General features: G+C 47.5%; 10 protein-coding genes across 10 annotated transcripts; 3 read left to right on the top strand and 7 right to left on the bottom strand.

Annotated features, from left to right (window-relative positions):
- Nucleotides 1–912: 912 nt before the first annotated feature.
- FPRO_06027 (uncharacterized protein) lies at nt 913–2508 on the top strand (the record flags this gene model as incomplete). Its single annotated transcript, XM_031229105.1, has 2 exons — nt 913–1405; nt 1460–2508. The coding sequence occupies 2 exons, from the start codon at nt 913–915 to the stop codon at nt 2506–2508; spliced, it is 1542 nt and encodes a 513-aa protein (XP_031079375.1).
- Nucleotides 2509–3207: 699 nt separating this feature from the next.
- Nucleotides 3208–3729, bottom strand: FPRO_06028 (uncharacterized protein; the record flags this gene model as incomplete). The annotated part of the gene is made up of 2 exons (XM_031229104.1): nt 3208–3560; nt 3648–3729. 2 exons carry the CDS (start codon nt 3727–3729, stop codon nt 3208–3210), a joined length of 435 nt encoding a protein of 144 aa, XP_031079374.1.
- Nucleotides 3730–6059: 2330 nt separating this feature from the next.
- FPRO_06029 (uncharacterized protein) lies at nt 6060–6773 on the top strand (the record flags this gene model as incomplete). Its single annotated transcript, XM_031229103.1, has 1 exon — nt 6060–6773. The coding sequence occupies one exon, from the start codon at nt 6060–6062 to the stop codon at nt 6771–6773; it is 714 nt and encodes a 237-aa protein (XP_031079373.1).
- A 1242-nt stretch (nt 6774–8015) lies between these two features.
- FPRO_06030 (uncharacterized protein) lies at nt 8016–9090 on the bottom strand (the record flags this gene model as incomplete). The annotated part of the gene is made up of 2 exons (XM_031229102.1): nt 8016–8682; nt 8753–9090. The coding sequence occupies 2 exons, from the start codon at nt 9088–9090 to the stop codon at nt 8016–8018; spliced, it is 1005 nt and encodes a 334-aa protein (XP_031079372.1).
- Nucleotides 9091–10431: 1341 nt separating this feature from the next.
- FPRO_06031 (uncharacterized protein) lies at nt 10432–10731 on the bottom strand (the record flags this gene model as incomplete). The annotated part of the gene is made up of 1 exon (XM_031229101.1): nt 10432–10731. The coding sequence occupies one exon, from the start codon at nt 10729–10731 to the stop codon at nt 10432–10434; it is 300 nt and encodes a 99-aa protein (XP_031079371.1).
- Nucleotides 10732–13920: 3189 nt separating this feature from the next.
- Nucleotides 13921–14705, bottom strand: FPRO_06032 (uncharacterized protein; the record flags this gene model as incomplete). Its single annotated transcript, XM_031229100.1, has 2 exons — nt 13921–14340; nt 14397–14705. The coding sequence occupies 2 exons, from the start codon at nt 14703–14705 to the stop codon at nt 13921–13923; spliced, it is 729 nt and encodes a 242-aa protein (XP_031079370.1).
- A 1328-nt stretch (nt 14706–16033) lies between these two features.
- Nucleotides 16034–16885, bottom strand: FPRO_06033 (uncharacterized protein; the record flags this gene model as incomplete). The annotated part of the gene is made up of 2 exons (XM_031229099.1): nt 16034–16696; nt 16856–16885. 2 exons carry the CDS (start codon nt 16883–16885, stop codon nt 16034–16036), a joined length of 693 nt encoding a protein of 230 aa, XP_031079369.1.
- Nucleotides 16886–16986: 101 nt separating this feature from the next.
- Nucleotides 16987–18483, top strand: FPRO_06034 (uncharacterized protein; the record flags this gene model as incomplete). Its single annotated transcript, XM_031229098.1, has 1 exon — nt 16987–18483. The coding sequence occupies one exon, from the start codon at nt 16987–16989 to the stop codon at nt 18481–18483; it is 1497 nt and encodes a 498-aa protein (XP_031079368.1).
- Nucleotides 18484–18973: 490 nt separating this feature from the next.
- Nucleotides 18974–20650, bottom strand: FPRO_06035 (uncharacterized protein; the record flags this gene model as incomplete). Its single annotated transcript, XM_031229097.1, has 1 exon — nt 18974–20650. One exon carries the CDS (start codon nt 20648–20650, stop codon nt 18974–18976), a length of 1677 nt encoding a protein of 558 aa, XP_031079367.1.
- Nucleotides 20651–21865: 1215 nt separating this feature from the next.
- On the bottom strand, nt 21866–22351 carry FPRO_06036 (uncharacterized protein; the record flags this gene model as incomplete). The annotated part of the gene is made up of 1 exon (XM_031229096.1): nt 21866–22351. One exon carries the CDS (start codon nt 22349–22351, stop codon nt 21866–21868), a length of 486 nt encoding a protein of 161 aa, XP_031079366.1.
- Nucleotides 22352–23091: the final 740 nt, after the last annotated feature.

Below are 23091 nucleotides of genomic sequence, written 5' to 3'. Positions count from 1 at the left end.
GTTTAGCGGGGTTCGCTCCGTCATCTAGCGCCATCAGCCCTGTCCTGGTCAACTGAAGCACTGTCCATTCGTTCCATGTTTGGTAGGTCCCAGTGCCTCGGGAGTATGGATTGTTTCATCAGAATGAATTAAGCACTTCAGATAGAAAAGGAGAGAAAAAGTTTATATCGTTTGTTTTAGCCTATATCAATGGATTTCATTGCTTTTCACCGTTGCCGTTACCTATGCCCGCTACCCTTGTAGTCTAGGTAGAAGTGTCAGCGCCTGAGTGTGTACCGGGATGGGCCCACTGTCAAATCGTACATTGTTTTAGTCAAGACATCCGTTGGATTGAATAGAAGGTTCATACTGTAAGGTAGGTTTGGTTGAAATATGGGTTCATGATAGAACGAATGGGCTCAGATATTCCTGTGTCAATTGGAAACGAGGGAGGAAACATCAAAGCGGTTTGGAGAATCAAAAGGCAATTCATACCTGGAGCAGGCTCATTTACTTGGCACAGCTCTAATAAGTCTGGCCATTCAGCGGCCCTGAGATACTCACCTTTCCACCGGATGTCATCAACGTGCAGTTTGCTTTTGGCGGATTTGCACGCACTCTCCCATATGCGCCCTGGAATATCATTAGTGTTTTTCCACTTTCTCTGTGCTTTTAAGTCAGAGAGGATGGTTTGTGATAACCAGGGGCAACCCAGCCTCAGTGTAGACCACACTCGGCCCATTCTGCCTTAGACTTACAACAGGAAGCCAACCAACATGAAATGGAGGGTACAAATACAAGGCTATACGTCCTCAACTAAAAGTCAAAATGGAATAACAGAGCGAAGCAACGTTATATAAAGTTGATCCCTACCTCCCTTTCAAAGAGGGTTCTTACTACTTTACCCATACTCCTGCATTGACTATCAACACCATGGGCGTGGGACCGCCTCGTCTAGACAAATACGACAAGATTCTCTCACGTCTTTTTGAGAATCTTGCACTGTTCCATATCCTCAAAGGCATTGATGGCCCTCACATGATCACCGCCCATGCTCCAACTGATGTTCGAGGTATCAGGCGCAGGTTCCTCAAAAACTTGTGTTTCATCTGCGATTACCGAAAGGGCGGAGACACTACTACTTCAATCGCTCTAGAATCACAGACAAACGAGGTTATTCTCTGGGTTGCCGCGAACTTCACGCCGCACAATAATGTCATTCTGTTCCTCGACGATACTCTTCAGCAGCTACAAAGGGACCCAAAAGGGACCGAGGAAGAACGAGAAAGGCTGAGAAAGAAGTTGACAAAGAATTGCGTTGGCTTTGCAGCCCCAAGACTGAAGAAAGAGTGCAAGCTATTATTGCGGGCTACTCGTTACTGCGAAAAGTATCTTATAGAAGATGCCACAGCTGTCCAAGGAGCTGGTAAGTTGGGCCATAACCATAGGAAGAGGCATAATTAACCAGAGATTATCATAGAAAGAAGATCCCTCATAGAGTGGCTACCTCGATTCTCTGCCACTAATATTGACACTCTAGTCCTCTGTCAAACTGCTTACGATTCTCGACATGATCCTCAGATGTCGAGCCTTGGGTCTCTGAGTAGAGAGCTTGGCGTTGCACCTCGAGAAACTGTAATGAACATCAAGGCAGTCAGACATTTAATAGGTCGTCTTGCCGAGCGAATCCGCATTCCAACACTTCTGATCGAAGACTTTCTCAAGTTAGGACTACTGTTCAACTCTTATCAGATCAAGAAAGTTCAGGCCCCTACCCCAGCAATTGTTCCACCAGCGGATGGACTCAGGAACCTCAACTCCATCTTGAAAAGGATACTGCAGCCTGGGGATCCCCGCCTTAAGGATATGCAGAGTTATCTCGCTCGATTAGATGGGCCACTAAAACTGGAAGATGCCATTAGATCCATGTACGACGAGGATAACGGCCAAGCACGTGTGCACTCCGAGATTCAAGTGCTAGAAGAATTCCATCGCAACCAACGAAGCTTCGTCGATGGTGATCGCTATATAGCATGCAGCAAGCTTGCATGTCTATGCTGCAAATTCTACTTTAGGCACCACCCTGGAAGGTTCGAGGAGCCCGAGTCGCATCAGAAAGCGTACCTGAACTGGAGACCTATTAAGTTGCCAGGCGGGTGGGAGAATGAGCACTGGCCACACCAGCGTAAAGCCTTGGGAATGCTTAGTAGTGAGCTGAGTACAGCAGTTGAAAAGCAGATCGAAACTCAGCAACAGCCTACCCCATGGCAGCCCGACTCTGTAACGAATATCACCGAGACTATGAGCTCTGTAAGCCTCGGCGAGGTTGAGGCTGACAAAGTCTTGGGAATCGGTGATGGATGGAGTGATGGTGAGTTTATTACAGATTTATGCCAGCTGTCGAACGATATATTGACATCAATCCTCACAGATTCTGCCTCATTGGCATATATAAATGAAGATGAATTCAGCGATCACAGTGAGGATAGTGATACTGAGTCGGATGGAGGCGCAGGATTGGATGCTTGAAGTGAAAGGAGCATATATCTAAGGTTTTAGTTATACTACCATACAAATTGTATATTCAGAAAGAAACCAGCAATGGAAGAATAACAATTAAATCTGCTCTTGGTGCACGCTATCAAAAGGACCGACTAGCTACGGCGCTTCCTCTCCCTCTTCTTTCCACGATGTGCCTCCCGCTCATGTCGACTCAAGTTGTACTCCCGGGTAAACCATTCATTGCATAACAAACATTGGAAGGTCTTCCGGGAGCGGTGAGTCTTGTAGTGACGTTTCATATCCTTCTGCCAAACATCTGTATAGTTACAGCCAGGCCAGGAACAGTGAACAGGTCTGATATGAGTTCGAAGATGGTTGCTGAGTTCTCGTTAGTAGCTCGGCCTACGCAATTAAGGGATCAAAGACTCACTTCCGCTTGCGATTCTCGCCGAAGAACTTGTCGCATTCGGGCCAGTTGCAAAAAAATATTCCATTTCTTGCAAACTCGTCACTTTTCAGACGAGTGACGGTATCTTCTTCGAACCTTGCCTTGCTGCTCGTTTCTGAACCTGAACTATTATCTGTCGAGGTCTCAGCAGGAGGAGAACTAAAGTCTGGAGAGATGAGGTCAAGAGATTGTATCTGAGTTCCATCACTTCCTAAAACTACAGGAGAGAATGCGTCAAGGACTGTATCGTTCGACTGGCTGCAAACAGAACCCGCACTCTATAGAGTGGATGTGGGGTCTGGGGAGCCAGAGAGCGATACATACCCTGGAATCACCTCATATGCGGATTCAGGAAGATCTAGAAGAGATACAGGCGAGGATGGAAGGTCAAAGGGAGCTGCTTCGACGTCGCTGAGATGCGAATTCATCCCGATAATCGGCGCTGCGAAGTCAAGGCCAGAGAAGTCGTCCACAGCTGGAGTTACGGAGTTCATAGCCAAGCCAAGGACATCCTCTTGATCCATCAAAGGGCCAAGAGAAACGATCTCGTTCGGCCATGAGTCTATGAGGTTCTGATCCACATCCTGAGAGTATGTCACTGCGGACAAGGCCTCGAAGTCTGTGGGAGAGACTAGATACAAGGCGGTGTAACGTCAGTACAGCGGCCAGTGGAGTATTCCCCAAGCATAATGACTCGAGCCTGACACTTTTAACTTACAGCTGAGCGAATTGTCCGAGCCTACGAAGCTTAATTCCGTAGGCTCGTCCTGAATCTGGGGAAGTGATTGAGTATCAATCATGAACTCGACGCTGTGAATGGGATTGGAAAGAGGGTGCATTCACAAAGAAACTCTCAGACGAAGCGTTTCACTTTATACTCTGTTGTTGCTTTCTCTAGGTATGTCTCATATACTCTCGGCATGGCTTAAAATGGCACCTTGAGTAGGCTTTCTCGCAACCTCTTGGCCCGGCAAGTTCCAATGATTGTCCCTCAACCCCTCAACTGGAGGTCAGAAGTCATGTTATTGGTATTTGGTTGGCCATGTTTGTTGGTCGGAAGTGTAAAAATGCCCGCTAGGGGAGGCCTACCTTATCTTATTGGCTGGTGATCGATGTGGTTGCATACATACATACACAGAGGTAGGGGCCAGCGGGAACTTTGGCTTACACGGCCCGGGCTGAGGAGATGATGTCTTGGAGTGAAATCAATGGATTTGATGGTGTACTCTAATTATCTCCCTTGAGAGTTCCGACGGTTGCTTATTGGAGGTGGTAGTAGAAAGGTAAACTTGTGCCTGGCGAAGTGTAATAAGTTGCAACCAACACCTGACAGTCTGACCACCACCTCCAACTGAGGCTCTGGCTTTTCGAGATATCAGACTTGGCGAGAGAATACCGTAGGACTTTTAGTTGCCTCACCGCATCTACACCCAGACAAGCAATGCTTTATCTCTCAACCTGACGCATAGACATTGCAGTACTCGGTACACCTCAACGACGTCATCAAGCCACAGCTTGGGGTAGAGTTACTGCCTAAACCATAACAAGTGGAATACAAATGGAGAGAGTCGTCAGCTCGCCCAGGTCTAGACTGAAGACATTCTCCACAACCAAACCACGCCGTTGAAGCCATGAGCGAGCCTGGTTCCTAGGCTAGGAGGAATTGAGGATACGGTTATCAAGAATAGACATTGACTAACCAAATACCATTTCAAATCATGAGAGGTTTGGACTGACTAGCATCATATGATCATGATGGTGTTTTCACGTCTAAGCCGCCACCAAGTAACGTTATGCTTCAATTAGTTGCATGATAGGGCATCGAGATTGAGTTTACGTTTGGAAGAAAATGCTCGCCTGAAAACTCCGACTCTAACGATACTATTCTGGAGGAATGTTGGTGATCTCATATGAACAGGCTACACATAATTGAGATATGAACCACATTTATGATATAATTCACGATGCAGGACATGAAAGATCATCGCAGTGACACATACAAAAAGACCCTGGTGATATCATCTCAAGGGATCTGAGACCGCCATCTCGTAAAGATCTGTTGAGATCCTAACAAAAACGTCATAAAACGTTGACAGACAATGGACTAGTGAGCCAACCCCTGCGACTGCAATGCCACGCGATGGAGCTCAACGTTTGACAAAACGGAATGTCCATGATGAGGATGGACCGCCATTTCGCGTAACATGAGGCTGAGGCCAGCCTCCGTCCTGTCAAACAAAGACCATCGTATCCTATTCCTTGGCATCGGTCTCGCCTGTGCATGTACGTTAGCTACCTTAACTAATCGTTAGTGTTAGATCCACAGATTTGGGTTTTATCGGCGAGGGACAAAAAAAAAAAAAGACCAATGGATATCGTAGCATGTGACGGAAGAATGGCATTTGAAAGATAAAAAAGGAAGCTAATTATGGATATCGGATCTTCAATGATTGGACTGGGATCTTCTCATGTTTCGAAACAAGGGATTGAGCATCGTAATCTCTTGACGTCAGAAGAACTGGACCTTTTCATGACGATATTCATTTGCTTGCTTGGGTGTGTTTGAGATTGTGTAGGTAGTCAGTGCATTATAGTAATATTTGTATATCTTGCCTCTGATACTGGTCTCAACATCGTGAATGGCATCTGTCTCTTCTGTCCATCCGGAGAGAAACACCCATCCAATGAAGTAGTAGCGGCAGGACCCTCGTATTAAAGGCCCCGACTTGGCCACGGCTGGAACTCCCCGCACCGGCGATCCCTCTAGCCATTCGCTAAACCCCCTGCAATCCACTGGAGCCGGTTCCACTCTGACCACTGATGGGCTCAATACCCACTGAGGGTCCGCTAGTCACCTCACGATGCTAGCCAGCTAGGCCAGCCACTTCCAGGTTCTGATCGGCCAGCCCAGCTGTGATGGACTTCATCGTTACATCGGCTGAGCTGAGAACCAGGACGGACGATTTTGAGGCAAACATTTAAAGCACTCGGCCATCGCTCTTTTCTCTTTCTTGGCTTGCTAGTATCATCAATTCTCTTCAAAGACTACAAACACCATAGACAAGACATTAACTTGCTTCTTGTCATCCTCTTCCCATCCTCCCTTCTCAGATTTTACCTCTCAACAACCATGCTCACCTCAACCTTCTTCCTCAGCCTCCTCGGCCTTGCAGCGGCCTCACCGGTCCAGCCTCACATCAACGTGAACCCCAAATACCCTTCACGGTCGACATCAAAGGGCTTCAAGCTCGTCGTCAACGTCACAGACCACTCCAAGGACTTTCATCCTCCCATCCACAACACCGAGCTCACCAGCATTCACACCGGAGCCGGCCTCGCCCTCGTCGGAGTTATCGAGAAGGACGGCCGTATCTTCTACCAAAACGGTACCAAGGAGGAGCGCCAAAACGGCGAGGCTACTATCATCAGCGACGGTGGCACTCCTTTGACTCCCAATGGCATCGCTCTCGTGGCCGACAAGAAGAACAAGAACCTTTTCGGTGCTACTCTCAACTTCGAGCCCGGCACACCCGGTGTTCAGTTGAACCAGCCCGAGGACCCCTACACATATCTGCTGCCCGAGACTTTTGTGGCGTGTAACAAGAGCTTGGAATACTACCAGGGCAAGCACTTCATCGTCATTGAGCAGGCACACCTCACCATCGACAAAAACAACAAGATCCAGCGCAACATTCCCAAGGGCTGTGCTCCCATCCGCCTTGTGCCCCAGTGTGCCGAGTTGGAAACTCTTCCTAAGGGATCGTACTCCAGCCACAAGTACGCCCTTGAGTCCAAGTGCTACAAGGATGTTTCCAAGATCAAGTGGGAGAAGTACAGCCCTTAACCTGGAGTATCTTGGTAAACCATGAGATGGAATTAATGATGATGAAAGGGTAATGATTGTTTTGAACAGCCAGTATTACTAGGATTGGCATTAATAGCCTTAATAATGTATAACAGTTATCTTTATGCCTAAAAGCTTCCTCTGACAGTGACCTACCTCTATTGTGAAATCACTTCAGCACATCAGCGGTGAGGCATATGTGGGTATCACGACCTCACGCACAAATAGATCTAGACTTGCCAAGCACCTGGGTAATCCGAGGCCACACAAGAACAAAGACTGCTCGTGGAACCATGACAGCTGCTTTTCCCGGCAACCGCGGGGAGACGATTGGGAAGCGGACTGTCCCCGTAAAAGTCTATCATCAGGTGCTGCAGGCACATAAACTCAAACTCCACAAAGTCATTGTTTGGCCGTTAGCGGCTCATCTTTGGGCCAAAATATAAACTTCATGTACCAAAACGGAAGAGGAGCGTTGCCTTGAGTCAGTTGTTTTGCCACATGTAAATGATGTTTGCTACTGCCTATCCCTGTTTGTCAAGTTATGTCATGATCAGCCAAGTTTGCAACTTCATCCGGAAACGAGAATAGGCTTGTCTTCGGCGGATTAAATCGGAAGTCCTGTGTCTCTAACCGATGGAAAAGCTGTACTTCTACTATTGAGGTGGAGGTTTGGGCTGGTACTGACACCCAACGGTCATGCAACGGCTACACATAATGAAGGCGCCACGGAAGCCTATTTGGTCTGTACAGTTTGCTATAGAGCCCCTTATATCTAGACCTACTCTCATAAACCGGAAAGTCATAGCTAATAAGCTGAGTATATACCCTCACGTGTGTTGAGCTCCAACAAGAATATTGAATTTAAGTTTTACGTCAACTTGTTGTATTGAGTCAAGTATCAAGAGGCTTTCGCAATCTTAATTACCTTAAAGGCTATAGCATAGATGGTTGAAGAGTAACTATAACATAACAAAATATCAGACGCGCATTTCCGCTTTTGATGCCATGAAGCCTGAACAACAACAACAACCCTGGTTCATCAACGCGGCGTGCTGTTGAGTCGAACCACATGCGACGAGTGTAGAAGCGAGCGACATATTCGCCTCTGACCGACAAACATATGAAGACATATATACTGAATGGTAAAGGCCAACTTGACGCCCACCTCTGGCACCTGCGGTAGAGGCGGGAGATTTACTGATGACGCTGACGGCGAGTTTGGGCTTCCAGCGCAGTCTGCTAGATGTTTGCTGTCTCCGCAACACGGTGTCCGACCAGCTCAGGTACCTCGAGGATTGGTGCTTGGCCTTCTGCAGTAACGGATGGTGCCACTCCCGTACCTACAGCAGCGAGATGTATCAGCCGGCGGCGGGCAGCATTCGTGATGCGTGCCTTGTTGTACTCTTGGATTCGCGAAGTGGCGGTCCGGTCGAACTTGAGGACGGCAAGATCGATGCAGGTTCCTACTGGCATATCCATTTCCACATAGCGAGGATTGATGAACTTTCCGTTCTCGTCTTTCCAGATGAGTTGAATGAGCTGGTCTTTGGTGGCAGGAGACACGCTCATATAGATGGGGCAGCCAGAAAGTCGCGCCGGGCCAGGTGGATTAGGAAATTCGAGACTTGGTGGGTGGTTGACCTTGAGCTTGCCGACCCTGACTCGATTCTCTTGTAGAGTAACGGGCCGAAGCGGCAGGTCGTCAGTATTCCCCGACGTGGTATCCCAGTTCTTGAATGCATTCTGTTCCCAGAAGTGTCTCCAGTGTTTGAGTTGATATGGGACATTGGGGCCTTCCTCGACGTCGTGCATCATTTGTGCGAGGTCGATAAAAATTGTGAGTTCAGCACGTGTTAGATATCCTTCCGTAAAAGAGGATAGACATCGGGGGGCTAGGTTCTCTCGGCTGGATTAAGCTCTCAGCCACAGGTCTCAGCAGCAAATAACACTTCCAGCTCACAACTTAGACATTATACCAAGATGTCTGACCAATTGCTACAGCATAAGGCTGATAAGAGGAAAACCTAGATGATGACTCTTTGGCCGGCCTTAGAGGCGTATAAGAACCTCCAATCCCGCGGCCAAAGAAGGTTAGCTCAACACTACAAACACCCCTGATCTTCAAGGACATCGGGGGGCGCCCAGCACTATATCCAGTCTGGTCAATGGCTTCAATAATTGAGATGCCTTGGATGGGAGGAGCTTGCGGGGGGTGTTGGGGAGGAGGAGCTTGAGGGACCGGATCTCGTGGATGAGGGATGAGAGCATCGTCGTCGTCGATAATGATGACGACAGGGGGTTGCGGGTTCGCCATTTCGGATCAGAGTTGGCGAGGGAATGGAGATGAGAAGGATGAGGGGATGCAAAGACCAAGTAGTCCGTCCGAGACTGAGTGCAGGCCGTCCTAGAATAGCTTTAATCCGCAGCTAAATCGTACCGCCTTGCTTATAAAGACGATATATATCTCCTGCTTTTACCAGCCGATATGGTACTGCGAAATATCTCGTATAGGTATGAAAGTTGTGGTTTATGATGGTGCGGAGAGAAGGTGTAGGATGGGGAAAAGGTATAGTTATTGCAACTCGTCAGGGGCAGGAACGGCCCTTTTCATCGCAACTGCATTGCTTTTGAAAGTAAATCTTGATCGCTTCGAAGCCCAAGGGATCGATGCTTGTTCAGATGGTTAGATGCCAGTTTCTCACGTTGATAGCGAACTTACAGTGTTCAAGTCTGGTGACGAACTCGTCAGTGAAACATGGCCCGTCCGATTCAGCCATGGTCTGATTTTCTTGCAGAAGACCGAGAATGAGGATAACAGTAGCCTGATTTTCTTTTATGCTTCTGAAATGTGTCGACCAAGGGCCATATCCATTGACCTTCTGGGGACACCTATGCTCAAAAGCGGCAAAAAGAAAAACCCACCAAGTTCGATCGTAGACCGAGGCCCGGAGAAATAATGGTGATTTGAATCAATTTAAAGATACCAGGTGCCGATTTGAACTCGTTGTCAAGAATGGCTGATTCAGTCCAGCAACTGCGCCTGTGTCCAGTCACAGGCTAGGTAGATAGGCTTTGCAATCCGAGAGACGATCAATGATTGCGGGGTTGGTGATGGTTGCCATCAGCTCCAAAGCAACTCTAGAATAGTCTCTCATGCTTGGTGTGCAATTGGACCATCGAGTCATCCACTCTTCGCCAAGGTGATCGAGGTATGCTTGAGAATATTCCGGCATCTGGAGACGTTAGCTCTGGTATTGTGCTAGTAGGAGCAGATAGAAATACCGTAGTTCCTGTATTGTGAGGTCTATTGATATGGTAGAGGGAGATAAGGATATGAGGGGCGGAGGGGTGGAGGAGTTAAGGAGTTGGGGAGTTGAATGGTAAACATCATAAGAAAAGTTTTCACCTGTGGTAAACCTGAGGCACACTATAGGAGACGAGCCTTGAAGTGTCAGGCAGTGCCAGCAACTGGCAAGCATTCTGCCGCTCGGGTAGGTAGGTATAATCAGAATCGCGACATTATGCCCTGATTCACTCCCAGTGGAACTACCACCTGGCAACTTCTCACCAGCCTACTCGCCCGCCATTAGTCGTATTTGGGAGGAGGAATGAGGTTGAATGATATGTGTCAGTATCAGGAGCAGTGGCCAGTGTTTTATCGCCTCCTCTTGTTCCGCCCCTGTTTGGGTTGTGGTGGAGCTTGGGGAACAGTGTTGTCGTTCATACGCGCCTCAGTCCTGACTGTGAGCTGGTGGGCTTTTGTTTCTTGCGGGACTTCCTCGAGGTCGACTAGCGGCTCGTTCATCATGTCCAGCACGCTACCTCTCCAGGCGAAGTTGAGCCATGTGGTGATGGGAGTCATCGGATCTTGCCCAGATATAAGCCTTGCTATAAGTTTGGGTTTCAGCTCTGGGTCCATGTACTGAAGCTCTAGGAGAATCTGGATCTGAAACATTGTATCGTTGGCACCATTGTGCAGTAGTTCATGGCCTCCTTTCTTTCTGTCCCCGGCGCGATAGAGCCTATTGTCTCTGTAACGGAGACCAACAGCATCCAGGACTACCTAACATTTTCTTTTCGTTCCGAGGAGGCAGTGCTGTTGGAGATCGAAGAGTTCGACGTTCGGTCGTGAAAACTAATCTAGACCGAGACGTGCGAGGGTGTCTTCCTCTAGGCTGGAGTCCCATGTCAAGAAAACAATGTGCCGATCGATCTTATTTTTTTTCTTTCGTGTTTAGTGCGCTCTCTAGACTTGAGGGAGTTCTTGAATAGGCTTTCGAGAGTTGGGGCCAGTTGGTCTGAATCTATGTACTGAGATGGTCCGAATTCAAAGCTGTAAGGTTCTGTGACGTGGTATTTCCCACAGTTGCCACCGAAGTGACCTCGGAATTCGTTGATGATATAGTGGCTTGGGTGCATTTTGTAGAATAGGTTGGAGGCTCGGTCTCCGGGGGGTGGGTATTGCTTTGCTTCCTTGATCGAGAATTCAACCATGGGGCGTGTATCGAACCACGTCCAACCCAGTTCAGTGATTGGTTTGTATGAGTATTGGGTGCCGTTTGCATACTCGCCGGTCGCGAACCAGCAAAGATCCTCAAAATCAATCGATATGAAAATGGGCGCTTTCCAGTTTTTCGGTGCGACATACTTGCTTGCTGCTGCGTCCTACACAGGCATCGTGCTCTTCAGACTCTCATCCGTCTGATAACCCGTGCCATCAGTGCTATCGTCATTCAGGGTGTCGTCAGGCATGCCCCAATTTCGACCGTGAACCCGACCGTGAACCTGGTGGCGTTTGAACCAAGGGGCATCAGGCTTGGTCTTTTGCAGGCCAGGGTATTGCCAGTGTCCGGTCATCAACCTTGACAATGTATTTACAGCAAGATGCTTGAATATCGTCATCCAGCGCACCGACTGCAATACCAAACGACACTGTCTTCCAGATGTAGATTCTCGTCACCCTTATAGAGGAGTCAAGAAAACCTAGGACCTGAATCCTAAGGGACGAAAGGCTTAGGTAAGTTTAGTATATCTTAGCAGGCCTTTAGACCAGTTTATTTCCACACTCTGTTTCAAGGTCTTAATGTTCCTTGCCCCCCGGGGCACTCGAGTTCATAAGTGGACTTGGTGCTTCTTATGAGCGAGGTCAGTGAATATTGCGAGTTCTTGCATGGAAAGCAACCAGGACAAAAGGCCAAAAGCAAGCCGCCAAACAGAAACATAAGACTTAATATAAAATGGGGAAATGGAACGCAGCACTTTCAAAAGAAGGGAAACAAACTTATACGAAGCAAAAAGATAGAGTACGATATTGAGAGTCTAATGACAGATTGGATCTCGAGAGGTGCTGCATTACGGAACAAGTATTCACAGATTGAGATTCGTCTATCTAATGCGAAAATTAATCATTTTTTTGTATTAGCGATTAAATCCACATTATTCTGGCCATCCATTCCAGGTAGACTATATTTATTTATGTTGGTTGAAGCTTAATGTGTTGCTCACTTCCTTGAAAGTGACATATCTTTACATACACATACACTTTACGCAAGACTTTGTACGAGCGGCCACATTTGATAGCATCTCAGCTTTATTCAATAAATCTCAGGATCAACTATTGTCTCCCGTCACTTGTCGTCCCTATCTCATTCATTTAGCCCAGTGGTTGCAGTTCATACATCTATCTACTGGAAGCCCAGCTGATCGAAGAACGCGTGTGGTGAACTATGCTTCCAGGCTCTCCTAATCTCAGAACTCAAAGAGTACTGGTGCCCAATTGGCCAGCCTGGGGTCCTTGTGTGAGAGAATGCCACATGAGATACATATTAAACTTTGTCTTGAGGTTTAACTTCTGAATCTAATGTGAAAATAAGGCTCAGATTCCTTAACGACGCAACACTTACCAATCGTTGCCGTTATTGGGTTAGTTGCTGGGCGAATCATGGCTTGAATTCACATCTTGGGTTTCTTGAGTGGAAATGAACAGGTCTTTCATTGGGAGTCTCATCAGATACTTAACGTGTAAGTGACAGTAAATCGAATCAGAGATTGTAACCATTTCACGGCTATCTAGTGACCCGAAAGTACTTTCCATTCAAGACATGTATATAGGGACATGCTCTCTACTTGACTTTGGACATCTCTTTCACTGTTCAGTAGCTCCTTTTCTTCACTCCTTGCTGCTACATTTTCTACTTCGCCCACAACCTCAGCATCACGACACCATTTACTACTCGCAAACCTCCTCTCATACTTCTCTTGGCACAATGAGTGGATCGATACGGTCCTTATGGTCGCGGTCTTCGTGGCCCTCAAGATCTTTGAGTCCTTCCAAATCTGATCAATCTTCAAGGTCGTCACAGTTTTCACAACGAGCCAAAAAGTCCATCGAGGAATACGGGCAACGAATGAAAGCAAAGATGAGCCAGGCCCGCAGAAGAATAAAAAAAGCTGCTTCTAAAGCCAAGAACATGCGAAACCATGTCCTCGGTCGTGAAAAGACTCTCCGTAAGCGGTATGTTTCTCCTTTTTCTGAACAAAGTGGTTGAATGTTGACATTTTCTCAGAATGGGGAGGTATACCAAACTATATGAAAGCAAGTCACAGTAGACCGCTTCACTATTTCCCTTGGAGACCTGAGTTTCATTACCGGACATTTACGAGATCAAATGATGTTTTGGCGTGGCTGAAATGGTTAATATTTCCGTGGATCTATCCCGTTACGGCACGGTTAGATTGCGATTTAGCTGAAAGGAATCAGATTTGCAATGACGAGCCTTAATACTTGTCGTTCGCCGGCTCTAGATCAAATCAGATTGTGTTTTCAGGAAGACCAACATCAAACTCTGGGCTTAGAAGTGATACGTGTCGAGTAGTTGCCACAGTCCGTGTCCTCATCTCTAGGCTTGTCGCGTGCTGTTGAAGTCCACCGGCATGTCTTTATCAAAATAAAAAGGGGTCATATTATAATATCTCATTATCTCGCTTTCGGTAAAACTAAAGCCGGTATACTATTATGTCTCCTATCATCAACTAAATCTAGTGCCCCTTTGTGTATCGGTGTATGCCTTGTTCATCATATTGTAGTCGTTCTTCATTCATCTACATATGACCTTTCAGTATTACGAAGCGCTGCGAACACGCTTCAGTCAGAGTCAGGGTCTTCAGTTCCACCCTCGCTTTCTCCATCCATGTCTTCCACAATCCGAGAGTACGTGAAGGCCATGTAGCGGGCAAGGTCCGATGCAAGCACAAGTGGCTGGATTCTGCTGACCATGTCTTCTGGCTCGATCTTGAGCGGACCCTCACTTCCACAAGCTGCCCACTTGACTAGAATGCTAAGCGTAGCGCAGATGATATGCTGAGTGTTGTAGGAACTGATTCGCCGCCGCTCATGGTTGTCGTAGTTGTGAATAGCATTGATCTTGGCTTGAGTGACGGTGAGGCCTGGCTCAAACTCAATACGATCTGGATCAATACTCCGACCATCACTGTCGTTCCAAGTCCACTCTATGGACTCAGCGTCTTTATTAACGCTTAAACTTAAATAAACAGGTTTGCCACACTTTTGCGTGGTGCCATTAACAGCTTCTTTGGAACAAGTCATCTTCTGGACCCTACAAGAGTCTGCGAATCTTCGCGACAAGTGGATGATGGGCCAATATTTCTCTTTTGCGAAGTTGACCAATGGAGAAATATTTCGGCGTAGAACTTCTTCAAAAGCTTCTCCGAGTTGGCGGTAGTTTGTCCTCGTTGGTGAACCAGAACCGAGGCATATTCTTGGGCATGTTGGATGAGAGCGAGTTTCTCTTCCTTGGTGAGCATTATATGGTTGCGCAGGACTGAACTGGGATCTCTTGAAGAAGCCACCTTGTTGTCGCTAATGATGTCTTCTCGTAGAATCAGCCTGTCGCGCCCTTGGGAGGCCATGGCGTAGTCGGCGATGGAAGAAGACTGTGTTCTTTCTCGGTCAGTCAAGATAGGTGAGAATACTGTAGACCAAAAGCTTACACAAATACAGCAACACGTATGTGAGGTTGCCTTTCAGCACTTGGTATAGGAGATGATGCGAAAGGCGAATAGAATCGGGTGTGCAGTGAAGGAGATCCCCACTGGCCTTGTTTTTGCTTGCTCTTTTCCCAGATCTTTACTGGCACCACAGTGTTTGGCACTGCCAGTTCATCTACCGAACTTAACCTGATACTGCAGATCCTTTATTTGCTTAGGTACGTAGGCATTCGGGTCTGCCATTTATTCAGGTAAGCAAAGGCGTCAATCGATGCATATAACACTGAGAGCTTGCAGCGTCTCTCGAAGTTAAGATTGAACATCACATTAATAAAGCATATGTTCAGTGAATTACTCGTCATGTCTTGTTGTCATTGTGATTGTTGTCGTACCACCCCCCTTTACCCCCTTTCAGCGAGAAATTGCTTCTTGAGGTCAAGTTTCCACGGACCTGGTTTGATAGTTTGATCATAAGGGAGTGTGTAAATTGCAAAGCTGTTGCCTTGTATGGGACTGCTTTTTCGCCCTGGTCCAACTAAGGGAGTTTTCAGACCTTACGTCCTCCTTCTTTGACTCATCATTGCCATGGAAGTTGACACCACTATTGATTATACCATAATAGACACAACTTCTTAGTAAAATCAATTTTCTTGGCTATCAAGATAGAAACGCCAAGACATATCTTATCCTATGAGATTCAGAAGAAGCTGTAAACACCAATACAAGTTTCGTTGGCAAAGAGACAGGAGACTATTACTCCCCTTTAAAGTATAATACTCTACCAACAGCCAGCTGCAATCTCCCAACAATAGCAAAACTAACAGTCCATCGCAAGACACAATGGGAAGCGATTTTCCTTAACTTCTCCTCTGACTTGATTGATACGTTCAACGAATCAGGGTTAGCACACTGGAAAATGAACAGAACGTAAGAAACATAGGTGTGGCAGACCATTTTTGACTGGTATCAAGCGAAGGTGACCTTGCGATCGAGTGATTCGCACCTCAGAGGTACTAGGCTGGACCTTTGGCGCAATCTATGATCAATTAGTAAGAGGTCACGGGACATGTAAGAAGCTTACAACTTGCGTGAGAATGTTGACAGTGAACAAGACTTGGCATCATCTCATGCATCTTCATCCCGATCTCCATACCGTATGTTGGGATTCTTTCCAAAGCTTGGTGTAAGTCGATCAAGAAAGACTCTGCGGAGTACGTCTTCTGGCTAAGGATCTCCTTGGGTTATCATCCTCAAGAGGATATCTCCAGCTCTTCTTCAATAATTGCTTCACGTTCCGAGTGGGCCGTGAGCAGACGTTCGACCTGACGGACAATTCGGTCCCAGCGTCGTTCAACCCAATCGATCCAAAGTACCATTTTGAAAAGAGTGCCGGAGATACAGCCGCACATAAACTGGCCCTCTGCAATAAGCTCGTTCGACCAGTATGGCTCCTCGAACTTTACCAAACGATCCCTGGCCCACTCGCTTTCCAGCCAGGCGAGTTCGCTGAAGCCACATGAGACTTCGTATTTGGTAGTGCCATCAGCCTCATGTGGTGTCCATTCGACGCCAAAGATACGCTCAGTCCTGTATCTATAGGAAGGGCTTGTCGACAGTCCGGAGCAGACATCGAAGTTCGTGTATATTTTCAGGTATTGCAATGTGCACCTTGCTATATTTTCCAAAGCCCAGTGACCCTCTGGCCAACGAGCAATCCATTCATCCCCCCAATACTGAAGATATTCGGTGGTGTACTCAGGCATATTGAGGCATTGAGGGAGCTTGAAGGGCTGGTGGTTTTGTTGATAGTTCTGGAGTAAAGTAACTGCTGTATGTTTATTGATGTAAATGAGTCGAAGATGGATCTTGATGAAGGAAGAAGATGGGGGATCAAAGAGACAGGTTTCAAGGAACTAACATTACTGATGACTATTCAGTCCAAAGAGCCACTGCTAATTATGTATTGAATGGTATCCATAAGTCACTGCCACTGCCGCTGCCGCTGTCAAAATTGACTGTTCTGACACATCACGGCACTGGCAATGTGGATAATGACGCAGAACAGAACTGACACTGACACTGACGGTTGCTTCGGCAATCATTTCATTGCACTCCTTCGTTTATATTCTATCTTGTTTTCTTCTTCATCTGTGTTTCTCTTCTCTTTCTTCCAATTGCTTAGGCTTTAGCATCGTCGGCATCGATGGCTTCCAACACCACCACAAGCGATAGCCCTGAGGCGACAGCCTCGATTACAGGACCCCAAGTCCTCAATATTCAAGCTACCCATGCTCAGCAAGTCTCTGCAACTCATCAGGATACCCAGGTTGCTCAGGATCATCAGTCTCAAGAACATCCTCCGGCTCCTTTGGAACTCATTGACCATGTCGATGAACTCGTCCCTGACATTCCCAACCAACAGCACAATGTTCAAAATCTCATTACCGACTATGCTAACATGCAGTCTGCTGCCAATTTCTCCCTTCCCCAGCAGACTCCCTATCAGGATATCATACAACAGCCAAATGTCTTTCCTCAGCAGTCTATCGACCCGAACATCGCTCAGCATACATATGGGTACCCATCTCAGCAGGCGTTCCAGTATGCTTCTCATGCTGGCCAACAGCAGTATCCTCAGATGGGACCGCAATTTCCCACTCAGTCGGTGTTTCCCTTCCATCCGCAGTTTGGGAACCCCTATCCCTCTCAGCAAAACTTCCAGCAGAGTTCACAACTCCAGGCTCATGCGCACCAATATGCTGCTCTTCAAGACCCACGAGGCGGAGCACTACCGCAGCCTCAGTCCACTCAGGGTATGCCCCTCAACACTCCTGGAAGTGGAAGTTCCTTAGCCATGCAGCAACCTGAGCAACCTGGACTTCCCGCCCAGCAGGTAGCTCCAGCAGCCTCATCGCATCCGATTGGCCATGAAGTCGGTTTCAAGAACCTCCTTGAAGATCAGGACGTCGTTGAATCGCGAGCGGCTGATGAGTGTATTTCTGAGCACAGCCAGCTCGTCATCAAAGAGAAGATGTGGCTGCACGATCTCATCAAGCTGTACGAGTACGTTCAGCGGAAGGGGGATGTCTATCTCTCAGCCGATGAAACCTACAAGAACTTCTGGATTACTGTCTTTAAGAACTGGAATTCAAAGATGCCAGTTTCCGAGAGTGACCCTCTGCCTGCGCGTGGCAAGCCAGACATTCACTACCAGGTCGGCTACTACTCTACAGATGCCTCCAGCAACCAACCAGCAAATGGACGCCGAAGCTCCAAGGCCCGCAAGGGCAACGCGATTCCGATCTATCTTTCACTCGACCTTGACGCAGATGGTATCAAGTGGCTTTACAAAGACAAGACTGGTAAATGCGTTTACAAATCACAAGTAAAACTTCTAGTTGGGCTCAGTGAGACACAGGCGAAGCATAATTTCTTGACCCATTACGACATTTCGGAGAAGAACAAAGTCTGCGGGCATAATCTGCAGCTCATTGTCGAGGCTGCTCGAAGACGTATTCAGAAGTGGGCGATTGCTGGTGCTGGAGCCCCTATTCAGCTTGGGGTTGAGTGCCGAGCCCCCAATTTGTTGAGACTAATTCTCGCCTCCGAGTACTTCAGACACCAGCATTTGAAGAACTGTGCTATCGCTGACCTTGAGGCCCTGCGACCTAAGGCGGGCTATGGGGGTCGAAAGAATTGAAACAGAGGTGCATTCATGGTAGATCCCAACGGCAAGTCTTCTTCCTTGGACTAAGTGTTTGGCTTGTTACTAATATATTTCAAGGCCGTCCCCCGTACCAGAAATGAATGGCTTGCTCGTGTAGGGCGTATCCAAGCTTAATGGATATCAAGGTTCAGTTGCTGCTAGGTATACTTGTCAATGGAAGTGACAGGTGGTTGGAGTTCTGATGTCGATATCGGCTTTTGAATGGATGGATGTGCTACAGTAGTCATGTTGGAGTTAAAACCCCATAATAGACACTGATTTGCATACCCCTGGCTTCAACCTTCTTCGTTGCGGTATGGACATTTAAAAATGAAACAATGGAAACTCCGTATTGTTCTCAATCTATCCATATCGTGTACAATTCTAATCTAAAATCGCCAATTCCCACTACCATAACATCCATCCAAGCAGGTATCGAAAACAAAGCCCCTGAAGCACATATCAAACACCCTTACTTCCGCCCCTAGTGCCACTCAGCGTCAATCTTCTCCCAATTGTCAAGGAAACTCTTGAAGAACTTGACACCCAGGCCAGGATCCAGTGCGCCAGTAGTAGCGCGGATGGAGTGCATGGAGAGTTGTGGGAGGCCAACATCTGCAGCTCTCACCCCGAGCATGCTAGATAGTGCTGGCCCAATGGTTCCGCCGCTTCGAGAGTCGCTTCGAATTTGGAACCTCTGTGTTCTACATCCACCAAGCTCACCGGCCCGCTCCATAATAGCAGCCGAGACACTATCTGTGGTCATATGAGCGTTGGAGTCGTAAGTGATGGTTACGCCAACATTGAGCTCTGGCACATGCTCAGAGAGATATTTCTCAAGGAAGTTGGGGTTTCCGGCATGTGTGACATCGGCAGAAGCGAGGAAGCTTGCAGACCATGTTTGTCCTTGAAGTCCTGGTCCATATACATCTGGACATAGACTCTCGACAGTCCTTTCAACGACAGAGGGAAGAAAGTTACCACGCGCACCTTGCCTCAATAAGCTGCCTACCTCCTCGTCATCGAAGCAGGCGACGAGCTTTATTCCTCCCTCGTCGCTGTTTTCTGAAGATGCCAAGAGGGCGGTAAGGGCTGCCCAACTGCAGAGCTTATCATCAATGCGACCAGCGAAGATGAATTCCCGATCCAAGCCACCAGTCTGAGCAGGTTGAGAGTCGTAAAGTTCGAGTTCCCAGTTAACAATCGAACTATAAGACTGAATGTTGAGCTCCTTGGCAATGAGCTCAACCAGTCGTGGGGGTTGAGTGTTGACAAAAGAGCCAGCGGGTCCAAGAGCCTCGGCAGACGGACGCTGTGAACTCTCTAGGCCAATAATAGGAACGGCTTGAGTCTCAGCGTTGTTGTTTCCCATCATACCGACCCCGAAATGAGGCGCAAGAGTGGGGATTCGGGCGATAGGCCAGTCGAGCTTGACGAGCTTTACAGTCTTCTTTCCGGTTTCTTCATCATCGAGGATAACCCGTCCACCAATGCTGAGATCCCGGTCCCACCAGGTTGCATTCAGGGCTCCAGCATAGGGCGCAGCTCCCAGTTGGATGTATCCGGCCTTGACAGGCTTTGTGCTAACGGGCTTGAGCTTCGCGGCGAGAGCGTCAATGTGGCCACCGATCATAGCAACACCATCTCCAGGCTTATATGCTTTACCGACTTTGAAAGCGATAAGAGAGCTCCCATTCCGAGTGACCCAGTACTTACCACCAGGCTGAATCTTGCCCGACCAGCTATCGCGGGGAGAGAGTTGCTCATATCCAAGCGCCTTCAGCTTGTTCTCAAAGTAATCGACGGTGTGAAAAATCGTAGGGTTCTCCCGAAGAAAGTCGCAGAAAGGCTTGGTAAAACACTCAGGGTCTAGCTTCTCAACCTGACACAGTTTACAAGCCTGGCCAGCCTCAAGATGCCAGTTGACTTGACCGACTTCATCAGGCGCAAGCTTGGTAATACAGGAAGCGCATACACGGTTGTCCTTTGTATCGCGGCCCTTCATATCAGAAATGATAAAGTTCTTGGAACTTTGCTTCGATTCGGGCTTTCGGGGCGCAGCCGCATTGTTGTTGAGCGAAGCTGACGACGATAGCGCTTGTTGTCGCAATGATAATGACGAAGCGCGGGCGCTCAGCATTGCAGGCGTAACCTGAGTCATTTTACGGGATGAAGCTTTGTTCAAGCTGGAGAAGCAAATGACTCTTGTTGTCAAAGGTCGAAAGGCGGGATCGGTGAAAGGTGGAATGTGAAAAGTAAGAATTATGGATGCTTGGTTGAATGTTGTCAAGGAAGGCTGAGCTATAGGTAGCAACGACGATCTCGGAGCTCGGTCACCTGGTCAATGCGGCTGATGGAACGTGTGTCATGTGTCGAGATAAGACAACAAAAATAGGTAAGGTAGGTATACCTAAACGCACCTTTAGATAAGGCATCTAGGTAAAGTATTATATCAACATCTACTGGAAGAATCTTCTGCCTCATGACAGGTAGGTAGGGACTTCTGTCAGCACTGGGCTTTTTTATTTGTTTACATAGTATTCTTCATAGCTGAAATAATCGATCTTCTTCCTTCAATACGTCAGAATCGATGACAACTCTGAAGCTATGCACCAATGCGATGCCGTTAACAAAAGCATACAGCATTATATTTCATGTCGCTATCGATTTTCATTTTGACCCTTGAACACAGATAGACCGTGAGCCAGCATCGAATACCCGGGTCATCGCAGAACTCAAAACACGAGTTACGACCATCGCACGATACTTTCTATCGCATTTAGTATCGTAGGTAATTACACATACAAGCAGAAAATAGCGTGCCAGAGGCATTGATTTCCTGGGGTTGCGCCATCGTAGTGATTAATCTCCGCTCCGGGAGCTTCAGACCAAATTTTAGCAGTGGATATAAGAGGAGCATGTTCCAGGCCAAGTCTGACATGTAATCAAGTAGTCGGATTGGATAACAGCCATGGATCGACCAACCTATGACAACCCTTTCCAAGATATGATTGCTTCTGGCGCTGGGCAAGCTGTTGTTGATTGCTGATGCAAGCACATCATGTCTCCCAACAGGCGTCACCGCTCTCAATTTGGGGCAAGATCGGATCGAAAACAACCCGTGTAGGGACTCTGTGGCCACTTACGGGCAGTCGACCTTCCATAACGCCGTCATTGCAATATTTGACGATTCGCTTCCGAGCAGTGTCAATTATGGCCTCGATATTGTATTGATAAGCCCGGGAAGTCTTGCTCTCGTCGTACTCTTTGATACTTCTTCGCATGTAGTCTTCACGAGTCAAGCCGCCTGGCTTGAAAGTTACAAGCCCTGGAAAATCATTGAACTCGCCATCCGCGTCCACGTATAGGAATGCGATCACGTTTTTTCCATTGAAGGAACCATAAACGCTTTCTGACCAGCCTGCCTGGCTGTCTTATGTTGACGAGTTGGTTCCTGTTCTCCATTCTCTAGGGCACGTTCGCGTTCCTCGCGCGAGATTGGGAGGTCTTGGCTCCATACGCCAACTTCAATCTTTCCGTCTGTTCCCATATAAGGTATGTATTTTGGGCTGCAGGTAGGTTTGGAAGGATCCCAGTCAGAGAAGATACTGGAGAAGAAGGACTCGCGTTGAGATCGTGTGATTGGGCAGAGACTGAGAAGGTCGGTGGTATTGTGGGAAACCTCGAGCCAGGCAAAAAGCAGGTCTCTTAGGTCGTGCCTTTCTAAGTATGTTAGATGGCAGTAGTGCGTGATGAACGCATCGGGTGCGCGAGACGTGGTAGCGTTGGAGTCTCCAAGGAAGTCTTCTAGCTCGGCGCCCTGGATGGGAGTAAATGCCATCCCGGTGCTCTGATGAGCCATTCTGCCTTTTCTTCGGTTATACACGTATTGGGAGAAAGCTATGTCTTCTCAGAATCGACTATTCTGATCTTTCTTAGCAATGCTGAGAGCGATGAACAACATGAATATCTGGGGGAGATGAAAGATGCGTTTTGATGGTAGAATCTATTTGTACGATGATCAACCCTTCTAATAAATGCTATTTACACAGAGAATAAGTGCGAAAGCTTTGCCTTCCTTGTACTGATCACTACCTAAAGGTAAGTGTCATGGTTAGGTAGGCGCTGCCTGTTGACACTCGGAAGGGTCGTTGCTAACGTAAAGTCTAACATAGTATATCTTAGTATCTAACATGAGATGGATGATCTCAGTGGTAAAATCCAAATGAAAATAAACGTGAATGCTTTAGAAACAGCATGTTACTTCACTGACCCATTCATGCTAAAGCAGCATAGCAATGTAAACATATTCAAGTCGCATAATATAGCCCTCTTTTGCGATTGTCTCCTTATTGTCTCCCTATTGTCTCCCTATTGTCTCTCTCTCTTCTTGCTCCTCCTCTCCTCGGCTTTCCAACCTGTTCATAAGATTACTTCTTCCCTTGCTCATACCACTCCCAGCCTGCACTTCTCTCTGCACATTCATAAATCTCTACTCTTCCACCCTTCTCCTCCTCTGCCGTACCCCCTCATCATCTTCCCCTCCACGATATCTTTTTGATCTCTGACCTACTCATTCCCTCTGTCCTCCTTTATGCAACC

This window comes from Fusarium proliferatum, assembly GCF_900067095.1.
Source record: "Fusarium proliferatum ET1 genome assembly, contig: FPRO_scaffold003, whole genome shotgun sequence".
NCBI classification, from domain to species: domain Eukaryota; kingdom Fungi; phylum Ascomycota; class Sordariomycetes; order Hypocreales; family Nectriaceae; genus Fusarium; species Fusarium proliferatum.
The sequence above is the reverse complement of the archived record's forward strand: the minus strand, read 5'-3'. Positions and strand labels throughout refer to the sequence as shown.